This window comes from Diorhabda sublineata, chromosome 1, assembly GCF_026230105.1.
Source record: "Diorhabda sublineata isolate icDioSubl1.1 chromosome 1, icDioSubl1.1, whole genome shotgun sequence".
NCBI classification, from domain to species: Eukaryota; Metazoa; Arthropoda; class Insecta; order Coleoptera; family Chrysomelidae; genus Diorhabda; species Diorhabda sublineata.
The window spans coordinates 11,925,426-11,941,271 of record NC_079474.1 but is presented as its reverse complement, the minus strand read 5'-3'; the positions used below and the strand labels follow the sequence as shown (position 1 = coordinate 11,941,271).

The 15,846-nt window shown below is 32.7% G+C and overlaps 1 protein-coding gene across 11 annotated transcripts in view; it reads right to left on the bottom strand.

The window, feature by feature from the left end:
* Window positions 1-15,846, bottom strand: part of LOC130449122 (V-type proton ATPase 116 kDa subunit a 1) — a 30,426-nt gene that overhangs the window by 7,636 nt on the left and 6,944 nt on the right. For 3 of the 11 annotated variants that reach the window (XM_056786843.1, XM_056786848.1, XM_056786852.1), the window contains 3 exons: window positions 12,685-12,770; window positions 449-575; window positions 3-179 (listed from right to left, as the gene is read on the bottom strand). In XM_056786843.1, the coding sequence (XP_056642821.1) occupies window positions 3-179; window positions 449-575; window positions 12,685-12,770 (390 nt within the window). Of the gene's footprint in view, window positions 1-2; window positions 180-448; window positions 576-2,023; window positions 2,066-5,224; window positions 5,323-12,684; window positions 12,810-15,846 lie in introns of all 11 variants that reach the window. The other 8 variants (XM_056786811.1, XM_056786827.1, XM_056786838.1 and 5 more) reach the window with 4 other exon arrangements.

The following is a 15,846-nucleotide window of genomic DNA, read 5'->3' as shown; positions in this document are numbered from 1 at the left end:
ACGGTGTTGAGGTCTTCGATTCTCGTCATCACTCCCATTGCCATTTCTCGACGATCAGCCGGTGCTTCGGGACAAGGATAAAGAGTTGCGCGAAATCCTTCGCAAATTTTTTTCACTCTAGTTTTGAGCTGATCTCCTTGGAAGAATATTATGAACACCGATTTATATACTTTATCTCCCTGAAATATATAATTGATAATTAAACGATCCCGCCCACTAATATAGACCGTGAAGCCGGTCCTGTTGTAATATGTTATGAAAGAAAAAATTTGCCGGAAACGCCGCGTATATCAATTTAATTTTGTCACAATGTTTTTTACTGTTTATGTGATTTTAATATATAAAGCGAGAGTCTAGCAGCCGTAAGTCACTCGAACGATTTGATGGAACAGTGAATACATCGCGACAATGACGAGTGAATCAGTTTACATTCTAAATTGTGACTTACACTTGAAGGATCTTCCAAAGGAGTCTCGATTTCGGCTTGCCTCAAAAATACGTTCCCTCTGCAAGCTCTCCACAACATTCTTTCGAAAGCTGGTATTCTTTCTCTCAATATCACACCAGCGACGAAGCTAGATATAAAAAATTATAAAATTAATCATAAAATTGACATATATATCAATTCTATGAAAAATCTGTCAAATAAAAGAAAAACGATTTTTTTTTTTCAATAGAACGTCGAACATTTTGGAGCTTTCGACATTTTTTCATATAGAAACGCTCTTGCAGTAGCATTAAAAACTATAAATTGATTTTTTACCAATAACGCCCTCTATTGTCAAACAGTGGCATTATATTTTCAAATTTGGTATAAAATTATAGGAAAAGATAATAATCAAATAAGAGTTTTTGTTTTCATTCTCTGACTATTATAACTCTGATGCGCTTACACGCCTTTACCACCGAGCTAAACCGAATTCTAACCTCAAAATCATAATTATATTCGTTTTTATTTTATTTCAACAGTTAATTTTGTTATTTTAGTAACTACTACTAATTCAAAGTGATTAAAATATTGTATATCCAAGTCAAAAGCGAATTTTACACATTTTACCAAATATTTATTCGACTAAATTTAGTTTGAACTTGACATATGACAGGTGTCTTCGCTCACGACTGTCTATACAACATTATAAATATATAATGTACAATATTATACACGTTATAGCATTGGTATACTTCTCGAAAATCACCCAAGAATTGAATCTTCGTTCGGAATATATTCAGTGTACATCTGTCGCTCTGCCAACACTTACATTTTTATATATGTAAAAAAATTTAGTAAGATATGCGTGAAATAACGAATTTTTAATAATTCGAAAACGTAGTATCGAAGGTGACCGGTTTTTATTTTGTTGGATCTCTTCAGCACGGCGCAACAATCACTCTGTACAAAACCACGTTTCAGAATTAATACAAATTCGATGCTCAAATGCTATAGTAGTCGTTTAAAAAGAAATGAAACTTTATAAACATGTGCGTTAGAAATTTTACCTTACGAGCTAACCTATCGATAAAGAAAACAGTGACATTAACCGATAATATAAATTAAGTCATTTCTTTGTCATCAAAACGGACGAATTTTCTTTTATGTCTTCTATCGACAGAAAACTAGTGGTTCATGGTTACTTACAGTTAAGTAAACCTCGACAGCTTTTAAATACATTGTAATGCTCAGTACGGGAATTATTACAATATCGACTTCTAATAAGGATTATAAAATAATTGAAACTGTCAAACATCGATATGTCAAATTGACGTACAATTATTTGAATCCTCAAAGTAATTTTATAATATTTGTTACATGGAAATGGAAATAACTTTCTACCTTACCCCGTATCTATTTTTCGTAAAAAAATTATTTAAAAACACATTGTCGTTTATGGCTCGTGTTAATTTTTTATGTGACCATAGTTTTCGTTATTTTCGGAAGACAATGTATACTTTTTATCATTATAGATAGGCCCATAAGGAAAATTTCGATATTACACTATACATATTAAAAATATGGAATACTGACCATGGATAGTGTTCCTCCGAATCATACGATTTTTCCAGGAAACTATTAAAATCAATAAATTTATTAAAATATTCAAATTTATATGTAAAATTGGTACTTTACCCATTTTTTAACGATAATAATTATTTAATAAAATTGGCAACAACGTAATGAATAACTTGAATAAAAAACTATTAGGCCTTCCCTTAACAAGTTAAACCATTCACAACATATCAACATAAAAATTTGACAAGAGCCAAAAACATTAACGAAAATGTGCACGCCACTGTTTTCGTCAGACCGTTTGCTTTCGTCTACGGGCCAGGTCGTCGATGCGCATGTGTGTGAACTGGCGCCAAATATGATCAGCTAGTGTCACAAGGTCATCCCATTTATTTACAGATAGATCACTTTGAAAAAATAATTATGCATACGAAGCTGTGTGTAGTGTTATTTACATAGCATACACGTGGTTAAAATTTTATTTTACAATTCTAATATCTAAACAATTCGAGACCGGAAAGAACTAATGGTTGTTTGATGAAAAAAAAAAATATACGTAGTCCAAAATGGATAAAGTACCAAAAAACTTTCAATACTTGACGCAAAAAAAACCCAACCTGATAAATAAATAAACGTCCTTCCTAAAAATAGTAGAATTTGGTACCCAATGACTCATTTGATTTCTACTACGGGGTGGTGATAAAAATTAGTGCTTTAATAAGACGAGAAAATAATAATAAATGATATAAGTCGAACGAGAAAATACGAGGGGTTGTTTAAATAAAACGAAAACAAAGTATAGAATTACTTTGTCAGCCATTTTACGTTGTTACTAAGCGTCTATGGACTGTATAAATATAGACATAGGCGGCGAAAGAGACTTAACGTATATGAAGAAATGATATCGAAATTTAAAAAAATTGGAAAATTTGATTTTGGTTAAAAAATGTTTATGTTATTGGGCCTGGAATTTTAATCGTGTGATATATTACTGAATTAAATGAAAATACACGTACTAGAAACCCATGGCTGAAAATATGAAAATTTCATTGTTGAATTTAAAAAAAAATCATAAATGAATATGTGTATGCGATAAAATAAATATATATACAGGATGTTACGATATACATTACAAATCAAGTAAATTTCCACCTGTACCAGTTTTTGAATTGCCGAAAATATTTTTTATACACTATCATAATAAAAGAAAACTACGAAACGTAATTATATACATAATTAAATATATTTGAAACAAAAACTTAAGATGCCTGACATCTTTCAAAAAGAAAATAATTTAAAGCCAGTGATGCCAACCAATTAGAAATTTTACCCTAAAATTCGACTCAAATTGCACGCTAGTGTTCAAAAATCAGTAGCTTACATTCTTTTCTAATTTTAGCATTTAACTACCATTAGTTTTTGCTTTAAAATGAGTGTTATTGCTGTAAATCAGTAAACTAGTTCGTGGACGGGCGTTGTCCTGCATTAGAATGAAATTTTCGCCGATGAAACTGCCGTAGAGAACGATGTGATCCTCTAAAATTTCTTCTGTGTATTGGTTCGCCGTTAATACCCCCACTACGGCAACAGTTTCGATAAAAACCAATTCGGTTCGATTGGAATTCCCGCCTAAACCATCCAACAACCTCCTCCAAAAGCCACGTTTTCTTTTATGCAACACTGCGCGAATCTTCATCCAAGTCTTCCGTAGACTCGCACCCTTCTTTTCCAACAACGTTCAATTGACGTGTTCTATGGCAAAGCGTAGACGGGTTGGGCCTTTTTTGTTCAAGGTTAGCCGCCTTAAGCCTTCACCTAGCTGTCCAGCCACTCATATCGCGTTTCTTTGAGTTCATGTTCACCACTGAGGTGCCGACACCTCCGTCTGAGAAAAGGAAATCTGAGCAGTCCCATCGATGCAACAGCTTTTGATCAGGAGTCAGATTTTTTGGCACGAACTTCGCACAGACTTTTGTCATGTGTAATTCCTCGTGTAAAATTTTTCTGACTGTTCCTTTATCGGCGTTCACGGCCTCGGCAATAATCCGGATGCTCAGTCGCACGATCTGCACGCACAATTTGGTTGATTTTGGTCACTGTTTCCGGAGTTGAAACAGTCCAAAAACGGGGCGTCCTGGACACTGGTCATCTTCAGTGCTCTCTCGGCCATCACTAAAGCGCTAACACCACTTAAAAAGACGCGCACGAAATAGAGAATTGTCCCCATAGGCCTCTTGCAACAATTTATAGCATTCATTTAAATTATTTTTCAATTTAACGAGAAATTTGAGATTGATACGTTTTTCGGCACGTGAAAAAAAAAAACACGTTCGTTTCAAACCGCTAATGCACTAACACTATAATAGTGAGGGAAACGTGTTTGGGACGTGCATAGACAAGATATCTAGGGGCGCAGTCTCGTTATTTAATAGTCAGACTTCGTACTCGATACAAGTGTTGAATAGCAGATGCAGATGTTGGAGGAAGACATGACAAGACATTTTTTACAAAAGTTAAGTATGCAAGTATTTTTTTTTTTCGAGCTCCATAAACCGTAAGAAGAAAGCGAATTCCGAAATGGTAGACGCTTGTAATAAGTAATGTTTTTCAAGGCCGCCAGGAATGGTAGTTCTTAGAAAAAAATCATGACTACCATTTTTGTAGAGTTCTATAACTTTGCTTTGACATTTTTTTTTTATAAAACTTACCGTTTTCTAGAAAAAAACAAAAAACCTCAAATTTTGACCCCGAATAACACACATAGGGGATTGTTAAAACTTTATTTGTATTGATAAACCCCAGCTCTCCACCAATATTTGACTTTCCGGGAATTTTTTTTATTTGACCACTATTTTCATGTCTAAATTGACCGGACTATAATACTAGAAAAAATAACTGATGAAAGTTTTTTCGTCTAAATTTAGGAAGGAAACGCTCGAGTTGGCATCACCGCTTGTACCCGACTAAAAGGAATCTACATGAGGACTACGGAATCTTGACATAAAAACTTGACGGATTACAAACTTTTTGTTATTTTCTTTTCAAAAGAATATACAAGGTGTTCAAGAAATTCTTCAATAATCACGAGGATTACGTATAAAGCGACACACAAAGAAACGCTAAAGCATAACAGAGTGAACCATGTAATGAAATGACTCATACTACAAATATATTTTTTTATCAATATATAGAAAAAATAAATGGTAAAATTGTACATACCCTAATTGGACAGGGCCTAAGGTGCTTTGACGGGCAATAGAGTCGTCACTAATAAGTGCCCTCGTCATAGATTCAGTCGGGTTAACACCCCCTTCGTGCTGCTCAACAACACACAACACAATTAGCTAACCCATTACATCACTACCATAAACCCCATTAGAGACATTTATTATCACCCCACTGCATTACTATATCCAAGCGTTTGATAATAATAAAAATCTCAAAAAAGTTAGGCACAGTTTTCGATACGCAATTTTAATATATTTGAATTTTTTTGTCTTAAAACTATTGACCAATCCTTGTAATCTATAATTTTTTGTGTTTTCGTATACATTATTTATTATATACATACATTTTGAAATTATTTTTTCAAAATAACAGAAATTTTGAATATGAAATAGTTTATACTTTTCAACTACACCCTGTAACATTATTTACGACATAATGGGTTTTTTCTGTACCACAAAATTCTATCTTTCAAAATTAAACATCCTGTATATTATAAATATAAAATCGAAATTATTTTCTCGTTACAGTAAGTAAAATAATAATAACTGTCATACAGGGTATTTCAAAAGTTATAATAGACGAAGGAATTTTATAATTTAATAAGGATGTATAAGATAAAAGTGTATTGTGACCATAGTTTTTTTTTCAAATTATTTTATTATATATACGAGTTAAGTCAAAATTAAATTTTTTTTGATGTTTTGGAATTTTATTACTACATTCATTGTAGTTCAATTAAAAATCTGGGTTGAAATAGATTTTGTTCCACTCGAATTTATCGTTATCGATTAATTTTGAGTAAAATATGAACGTTAAGTGGTAATTTTCAAAATTATCAATAGATCAATTGTTCCAAATTAATAACACTCAAGTTGTTTTAAATAATTACCAATTATCTATGGAAATATTATATTTTAAAGTCTGTTCAAATTGATGTCTGTATTTCAATAAAAAAATAATTGGTGGTTGTATGGGTTCAAGGGCATTGAAAAAATTCAGTATCGAAAACTACGGCTAAATTTATATAAACATAAGCTGACTAGAACCAAGCAACAAATAAACTATAAAAAACACCTAGCATGAGAACTAATATACGAGGGTATGTCGAAATGAAAAATCTCGTATCTACGATTTTTTCCAACAAAAAAAAAATTGACATCTTGAAAGTCCACGAATACTAAAGAAATTTACATAACACGAAAATTGGAGACCTATTTTCAATTTTCTAGCGTAATATCAATTCACTAGATTCCTATTCCTCGTTTTAATTTATTAAAATCGAAATCGATAGGTATCAAAACAATAAAAAGAAAATGTCGATTTTAAAAAAATGACTATTCAAATCCTACTGGGTTTTGGAAATAGGATACAAAAATTGAAAAAAAAAACAAACTTGATACACCAAAAACTCTTTTAAAAAGATATACAGATATACTACCATATATTTCAGTTATTCACAATACAAAATTGAATTTTTCGATAAACTTTATCTTTAATAATTGAGGTAATTGTATTTTGAGCAAGACAATAAACTGGAACCGTTCTCAAAGTTGATTGATTACTAATTTTTTATGAGTATAAGGTCCCTGTTTACGTTCCCGAAACTAACATTTAAAGATATACGTTTTCCTAAAGAGCGTTTCCATTTTCATCAGTTTAATATTATATTCGACAAATATTTGTACTTAATAATCTTTTAGTTTCAAAATATTCACGATAGTTTTAGACTTACACTTCTCCTATTCTTGTTTTGACAGACTCACGCTCCCCCCTGCTCTTGTATTGACACATTTACACTTCCCCGCTCTTGTTTTGACAGACTTATACTCCCCTTGCTCTTATTTTGACAGATTTATACTTCCCATTCTTATTATGACAGACTTGCACGCCCTCAGCTCTTCTTTTGACAGACTAACGCTCCCCGCTCTGATTTTGCCAGACTTCACTCCGCCCTGCTCTGGTTTTGACAGATTCACACTCACTGTCTCTTGTTTTGACAGATTTGCACGCTCTCCGCTCTTTTATTGACAAATTTGCACGCTCTCCGCTCTTTTATTGACAGATTCACCTTCCCCTTCTCTTGTTTTGGCAGGTTTGCACGCCCTCCGTTCTTGTTTTGACAGACTCACACGCCACCGCTCTTGTTTTGGCAGATTTACACTTCCCCACTCTTGTTTTGACAGACTTATACAACCCCTGCTCTTATTTTGACAGATTTGCGCGCCTTTCGCTCTTCTTTTGACAGACTAACACTCCCCGCTCTGATTTTGCCAGACTTACACTCCACCCTGCTCTTGTTTTGACAGATTTACACTCCCTCTCTCTTGTTTTGACAGGTTTGCACGCCCTCCGTTCTTGTTTTGACAGACTCAGACGCCACCGCTCTTGTTTTAGCAGATTTAAACTCACCCCACCGTTGTTTTGAGATAGTTACACCCCCGTTCTTGTTTTGATACTGATTGATTTCGATTCTAATAAGTATGAAAGTCGATGAAATAGTTATTTTGATACAAAAACTCGAAAAAATGTTCTGTCAATATTTAAATTGACAGATATTGAAGAGAAACTACTCAAGATGTCACGTGATTGTATTTTTTTTTTAATTTCCAATATAAATTTTGTAAAATACGAGATTTTCAATTGAGACACGTTTACAATTAGCACAAAGAGTTCTGACATTTTAATTTATGTATATGACATGATAGATGAAATGATTTTTGATTAGGCGTCAATATGGAACCTTTTTCCAAAATTCGATCTAAATTATAGAAAATAAAAAAATAATCGAACTTTGGACGTTGTACAGATATTATAGTATAAAAATACAACTACAAGCCTTCAATAATTAAACTCATCAATTTTTTTACTTTATTATTGTAAAAATGAAAAAAAAAATAGAATCCCCTTTCGAACACAACTGTTTCTCATCCCCACCCAACTACCGATATTTTCGAGGTTTCCTTTCTTTCGTACTAAATATATTTAGAAATTTTCCATATACTAACTTTAATATATTCAATGACCCATAATTATACATTTAAATGAGTTTCAATTCACAATGGACACAAAATTATAACATTATAAGACAAGCAACTACGACTGTTATCATGTTATAGAATAAGAAAAGACCTACTAAACGTATTTTTTAGTATAAAGATCAGTAGGTGAAAAGTACAAACCTGGAAAAATAGTTAAATACGTTAAATATTAAACAGTTTCCTTTAAATTCACCTGTACACTGACGTCACACTCAACAAACACCCAATAGCCACGTGACTAAGTTTCGTATATCAATTTTTGACACGTAATAACGTCTATAGTATTTGTCACAACGTTTTTCCATGTGACTACACCTCGTATATCATGATTTTTGTCTCGAAACTTGACTACACTTCATATACCTAATGCTTTTTGTCTCACGTCTTGACTACACCTTGTATATCAAAAAGATATTTGTCTTAACGTCTTTTCATGCGACCTCGTATATCAAAAGATGTTTGTCTCAACGTTTTCCATGTAACTACACGTCGTATATCATGATTTTTGTCCCAAAACTTGTCTACGCCTTGTATATCAAAAAGATGTATGTCTCAACGTTTTCCATGTAACTACACCTCGTATATCATGATTTTGGTTCCAAAACTTTGTATGTCAAAAAGATATTGGTTTCAATGTCTTTTTACGCGAATACACCTCGTATATTAAAATATTTGTCTCAACGTTTTTCACTATGACTACACCTCGTATATCATGATGTTTTTTGTTTCAACGTATCCACTAGACCTCGTATATCCTAATGCTTTTTGTCTCAATGAGTTTTTACGTAACTACACTTTGTATATCATAAGGCTCAACCTCTTGACTGTACCTTGTATATCAAAATGATATTTATTTCTAACGTCTTTCCATGTGACTACTCGTAAATCAATATTGATGTTTCAAAAAAAAATTGACATGAATTTTCAAACAGGGAAGAAAAAAGGTAATGAAATTTTTTTCTGTATTTTGGAAAATCCTTTTGAAATTATATATACAGGATACGAGTAATCGTCCTCAAATTAATCTGTCGCATTTGATAAATCTCCGCTAGTCGATTTTGTATAATACTATGTCCTGTCGAGAGTATAGACCAAGCGGTAATGATTTATTTTCTGGGAAATAACATCAATTTTTAAATTTTTTCATTGTATTACGAGATAATTAAGTCCAGTAATGGAAACGGAAATTAAACCCTTTTAAATGACACCAAGCATATCAAAATAAGGTAAAAATAGTTTACAAAAGATTGGAGTGTGAAAAACGGGCCCTTAGTACGGACCTGTGTAATTAAGGTTCACGTGTTCGCCTCGAGTGTTCGTTTAAGTTTGGTAAACATTTAAATTTTTTTCAACACAAAATAGATTTTTTTAATACATTTTTCATATAAAGACTTACCTTGTTTTTTTTCTCCAAGCTGAATGTACATTTGGAACATTTCATTTTTTTTACGGAACCAAAAATAAATTTCATTCATAAGATGCAATTATATTTATATAATTATATACGTTTGTTCGTCTTCCAAGGTAATATCAATTTTTAAAATTTGAAAATTCAAATTTTCAGATATATAAAATCTTATATATCCTGTCCAGTATTACTTGCTTTTTAAAATGAAAAACCCCGTATATCAACTGACATATGACTTCCCTACTTCAACACCCTGTATATTTCAAATTATTTTCATAGTACAGAAAAATTGTCAAGTAAACGATCCACCCTGTATATTACAACATCGAAAGACGTGAAATATACAGGGAATATAAAGAAATGACAGTCAATTTCCGCTATATAACCGGATATTGATTTTAATTTTCAAATTTTAAAATACCGTCTAATCGGAACTGTATACCTCTATAATTAGTTTATCTACAAGCTGAATTACGGGGTTTTAAAGTTAAAATTTATAACAGAATATGGTAGTCCGGTACACGGCGATAATAAAAATATTATTTTTAGTATAAAAAAATCTGTTCCGAAATTTCTGAATTTATGATGAAATAAACAAAAAGATTGTGTTAAGAAATTTTGTAACTTTTAAACCCTATAACTCAAATCATATCCATACACAAAAGTCAATCCTACATATTTTTTTTTGTAAGTTTCGTTTCGTTTTAGACAACTTTTTTATCGACCGCACATCTATTATACGTAAGTTAAATAGCTACTAATAAAGCCTGTTATTAGAGCCAAAAATATTTTCTAAATATTGTGAGTATACGACAACATTTTCGATTTTATCTTGCCTCAAAGTATTCCTTTCGCTACGTTGAGCATCGGCCACGTAGAAACGTAAGTTATGCTGGAAGAACGACATAAATTTTTCAATATTTACATTATTTTATTTTTGTCAATATTTACCCCTGTTGCTCTGAATCATTAACGATGTTTGAATTTGAGATGATCCATTCACGCAGATATAAAATTTAAACATTTCCACTAGATGGCGATACAGTATAGTTTGATATTTAATAAATGTAACAGATATAGAGACAACGTGGATTTTCATTTCTTTCTCTGTCAGCAGTTCGGCTTTGCTTCAACATTGCTCTCTCTATCTTTAAAAATAATTCTATGAAAAAAAGTAGGTTCTTCAATATAATTTCAATATAAAGTCACAAGATGGCAATACAATCTCGTTCGATGTTTATTAATAGTAACAGCGTTGCCGAGTTGAATAGTAAATAATAAGACACGTGTAAAAAAGATGTTCTATAACAAATTAGTCATATTCAATATAAGTTCACAAGATGGCGACATAATCTCGTTAGATGATTGAGTTTATTGAAAGTAACAGCGTTGCCACATCGAAAAGTAGATAAGACATGCTCCAAAAGATGTTCTTCAATTTGAAACATTACGCCATATTCACTATTGTTAAAATATCACAAGATGGCGACAGAATCTCATTAGATGATCGTGTTTATTGTTAATAACAGCGTTGCCAAGTTGAAAATTAAATAATAAGACTGGAGTAGAAAGTAATTTTTGAAAAATGACATCCCCTTCGCCATTTTATTATTTCATTAACTCAAAATTTGAATAGTTGAGCAATGTTGCTAACCGAATGGGTTTTATATATTCGACACGTTTTATACGTATAGTTATTAAAATGAACTTTTAGATTTATTATTTATAAATTTATAATTTAGATTTGAAAATCCATTAAGTTCTGGAAAACTATTTTTTTACCCCGTATATCGGCTTTAATCTGGTTGTAAGAATGATTTAACTATAGAATAATGGCAACACTGCCGTTTGGTAAATCTCGCAATCGAACAGGAATTCTGCGAATGGGAATGGATCAGATTATTGTAAATATTATTGCAGCGTTGTCAAATTTGATATAAAATAAGGCAAAATCAATACTTTCCTATTAATGTTTTTACCATAACAAAATTTTGAATTGAAAAATTGTAATGGAATAATTTAAGTGCTTTTGATCAACAAATCGATTATATAAGACTAGTAATTTATCGTAATCGTTGTGGGATGAGTCAATCGACGTTTTCTTCGATATATAATCATGATTTACAATAAAATACTTGGGAATTAGTATTGTGTCAACTAATAGCTTCATTCACGTATCATTATTATAAATTAGATAATAATTTTTATCATTTGTACTAATCTATTTATTACATCGTTTTTTATATATAATAATTTGTTTTTAATTCATATATAAAGATAAAGATATTCTAATAGGAACTTATTTATAACCAATAAATCTATATACGAGGGTAAGTCAACCGACGAACTTTTTTTGATAAAAGATTATTTAATTTTCCACGTAAATCTAATAACTTTGTCCAATGTTTCTAAAAATTTGTATCCCTTTTATTAAACGTTGTTTAAAAGTGCGAGAAAGAAAGACAGCGAAATCATTAAGTGCGCTAGAGAAAGACAGCGTGACGTCACAGTTCCGTCAGGCATCATGACGTCATAAATCCGCGACGTATCGAGCCGTAACGGTGTAGTTGGTAATGTCGTCGAAATGCTATCGAAATTTGTTAACAAAAAAAGAATCACTCGGGAATAAATCTGAATAATAAAGTGGAATTTGGATTATTTTCATTAAAATTTGTTTTTAAATGGAGACGATATGGATGATGAGAATTCGTGTATACTAAAATAACGTTTACCGCCAAAAACACTTCATTTTTGAGTACAGATACGTTAATTCGTTGCTGGGGAGTTTATTAACCACTCCTCGTATATAAAAAGTTATAACTATCGACCAAAATTCATGAAATAAGCCTCCTGCTTCACCGAATTCAATTCCAGTATATATTTTTTAAAACTATACAGCATGTCCCGGGAAATTAAGAAAATAGAATCATCGCAAATTCAATTGAAAATATTCAGAGCAACTATTTTCTTTTTAAATACTTTTAAATGAAATATTAAAGAATTACCCTAATTTCAGGGCCTGTCCGCCGGCCCTTAGGCCTTCTTCGCCTAATAGGGTGACTTGTTCTTCTTCGCGCGAAGGATCAGCCATCTGCGGGGCAGAGCCACATGACGTATCAGCACGTTCAGCCTGGTTACATAACAACTCACACATTGCCTTTTATGTATATATATATATATGTTATAACCCACGCACATATCGTCCATTTTTTTTATTATAACTCAAAACTAAACCAAAAACCGTTTAATTACATTACATACAGGGTGTTTTGTATCTAAAAACGGTATGCATAACCTCAAAGATGCTAGTTTTTGAGTACGTAACATCAAATACTTAAAAATAGTAGTTTTAAGCGCTGGTAACAATCAGTGGAAAATATTTAGAGGAAGAGTTAAATATTTATTGGTATGAAAAAGAAACGTTCGCCTCAACACCCTGTATATATTTTTTTCTGTCCAACCCGACAAAATTAAACTGTTAAAATTTTTAGTGACTCATCATTCCATATTACAAACGTATTAGTAAATTTGTTATCGATATTACAAGCCAAAAAAAATATCTTTTTTGTTTGTTTTGAATTACCCAAAATCTAACCGCCCACTTCCAAGAAAATATATTTAAAAAAAAATGTTTATCGACCTCGAAAACCTCCAGAACTTAAAGATCGGCCAACCTCGGCACCAGCTATCTCGTACTGATGAAAATCTCTCTCTTGTAAGTGAAATTTTGAGGTTATGAAACAGGAAAAAGTTACTGGGAGCCGGATCAAGAGATGACAATCACAAAAATGGTCGTCAACACTTTTTCGGCCTATGAAACCGTCTTTTCGGAACAATCCTCTGGTTTTATGTTTCAAGAGTGTAGTGGTTCACCGGAGTTTTATCTACAGTTACGAATCGATTCATTACTTCCAAATCACGTGAATAAGACCTTAGAAATGTTTATTCAAATGCGCTGTTGCCTCAAATTGAATTAATACGAACCAAACGCGACGATTGGCTACACATGCATAATTCTTCATTCAGTATATGGCAAATGTGTTCGTATGATTCGTCGAAAGCCTCTTCTATATCTCTAAACTTAATCCGATGATCATCTAGTACCATTTTTCGATTATATTGCTGCTTGACGCAGTTTTTGTCCTTCCCGGACGTCAAGCTGATGCGGTCACGTTTGAATACAACTGCACAAAATTTTACGATCGTCTCCAACTCCATATCCAGAAAAATCGTTCCTTATACGGTCAAATCCCTTTGTCTTTAACCGATATGAGGCAGTTCAGGAGCAAAATAAAGCGTCGTCCTAATTAATCCCAATTAAACGAGTAAGGTAATTACCATAAAATGGATTCCGGGACACACCGGAGTGAAGGGAAATGAGACAGCTGATAAGTCAGAGAAGCCCTTCATGGGTCCTGAATCCTTCTGTGTTATCAGCTACAGAATAATAGAAAAAGAATTGGAAAAGCAGATACATAGGAGCAAAAACAATGATTAGGACAACATATTGGGGCTGAGACAGACAAATAATCCCCTGGGAAACTATAAACAGGAGTCCTATCGGGGCACTATCGAGGCAAGACGAAGATATCTGGCTACTACAGCATCCCACATTCTGGAGTTTCTGAAAGAAATGGGTTTCCCAGTATCGCAGAAAGAAGTACCAACTCAACAAAAACCATTTTCGCTCCAAAATATTAAGCTTAAACCAAATAAGCAGCGTTTGAATATTTTATTTTCTAAATATTTAAAGAAAAAAATGTACAGGTCCTAAATAATAAAAGGCAACGTGGTACCAGGCCGAAGAGCTTTTATATACAGAATAATAATTATAAAAATCCAATGAGAAGCTGCAAATCTAATTTTTTTAGGTTAGTATTAAAAAAAAACAATGTTAGACGTCATTACGTAATGTCTCACCATTTCTAACTGTATATATAAATGTATATAACAACAACTTACAAACTAAAATCCAATCAATAAGTAAAAGTTATAGAGAAAATATAAAAAGGACTTTTACTTTTTGATACTTCAAGTTCTTAGACCAAAAAGTTACACAAACTGCTAATTTGATACCGAGAAAGAGGTAAAACGATCTTGTACGACAACGCCCGAATCTATATTCACTCGGTCCGATTCGAACCCGAACGGAACACTATACTTCGGACCCATTCGGACCCAAGAACACTGTCACGTCAAGTAGAAAAGCGACTGTGCACTGCTACTTAAAAGGTTAGAAAGCCATAAACTTTATCGGATTCGATCCAGCGAACCCAATCTAACCTAACCTAACCGTCCGATGTGGCAGCATATTTTGCTATAATGGATCTGATCTCAATGTTGGACGTTATGTGGACAAACAGCGATTTGAGGGGGGAAATACGCTTAGGGGATTAAAAATCTTAATGTTTAAATCGCTCTAAATTCTGATATTCGAAATTAAATTCTTCCGATCTATATGAATTCATCTCGGAGACCATATTCAAAATGCCAATGAAAAATCATAGAAACAACTTAGTTCAGTCATGTCACATGACAAACTATCTAATGCGCGGGTCAATTTAGAATCGATTCCGAACCAGTTGGTAACCAATTCAGGATAGTTGTAATGCGCATATTTCATTAGTTACACAACTGAATCGTTGAAACAGCGCATGCGATTAGTCGCTAAACAAAATCGGTATCAAACCCGATTCGATTTGTTTACGAAAATAAGATAATTACGAGGGTTGATACTTAAGTTTTGAGACATGGAAACACTGATGTGAATATGTCACATTTGAAACTACCATCATGACGTTTGACATATGACGTGCGCTATTTGAGTTGTTTATTGTTGGTCAAAAAATTTTCGTGTGATGATTTCGACGTGGATTAAACTAACAGCATTACGCCGATCAACACTCTTCGACTTTTGGTGATGAAGCACCATCTCGAACCACCGTGTTTCACTGATTTTCCTCATTTAATCGTAGTCGCATTTCGCTACAGGATGAATTTGATGACGGTCGTCCAAAATCGACTGTGCGTGTAGCATATAATGAGATTAAGGCCTACTTGGGCATTAATTCCACTCGAATATTTTCAACATTTGGCCGTCAAAAAGATTTGTTCGCGTGGGATACCGTATAATTTGCCAATCGCTCAAACAAAACTCGTGTCGATTG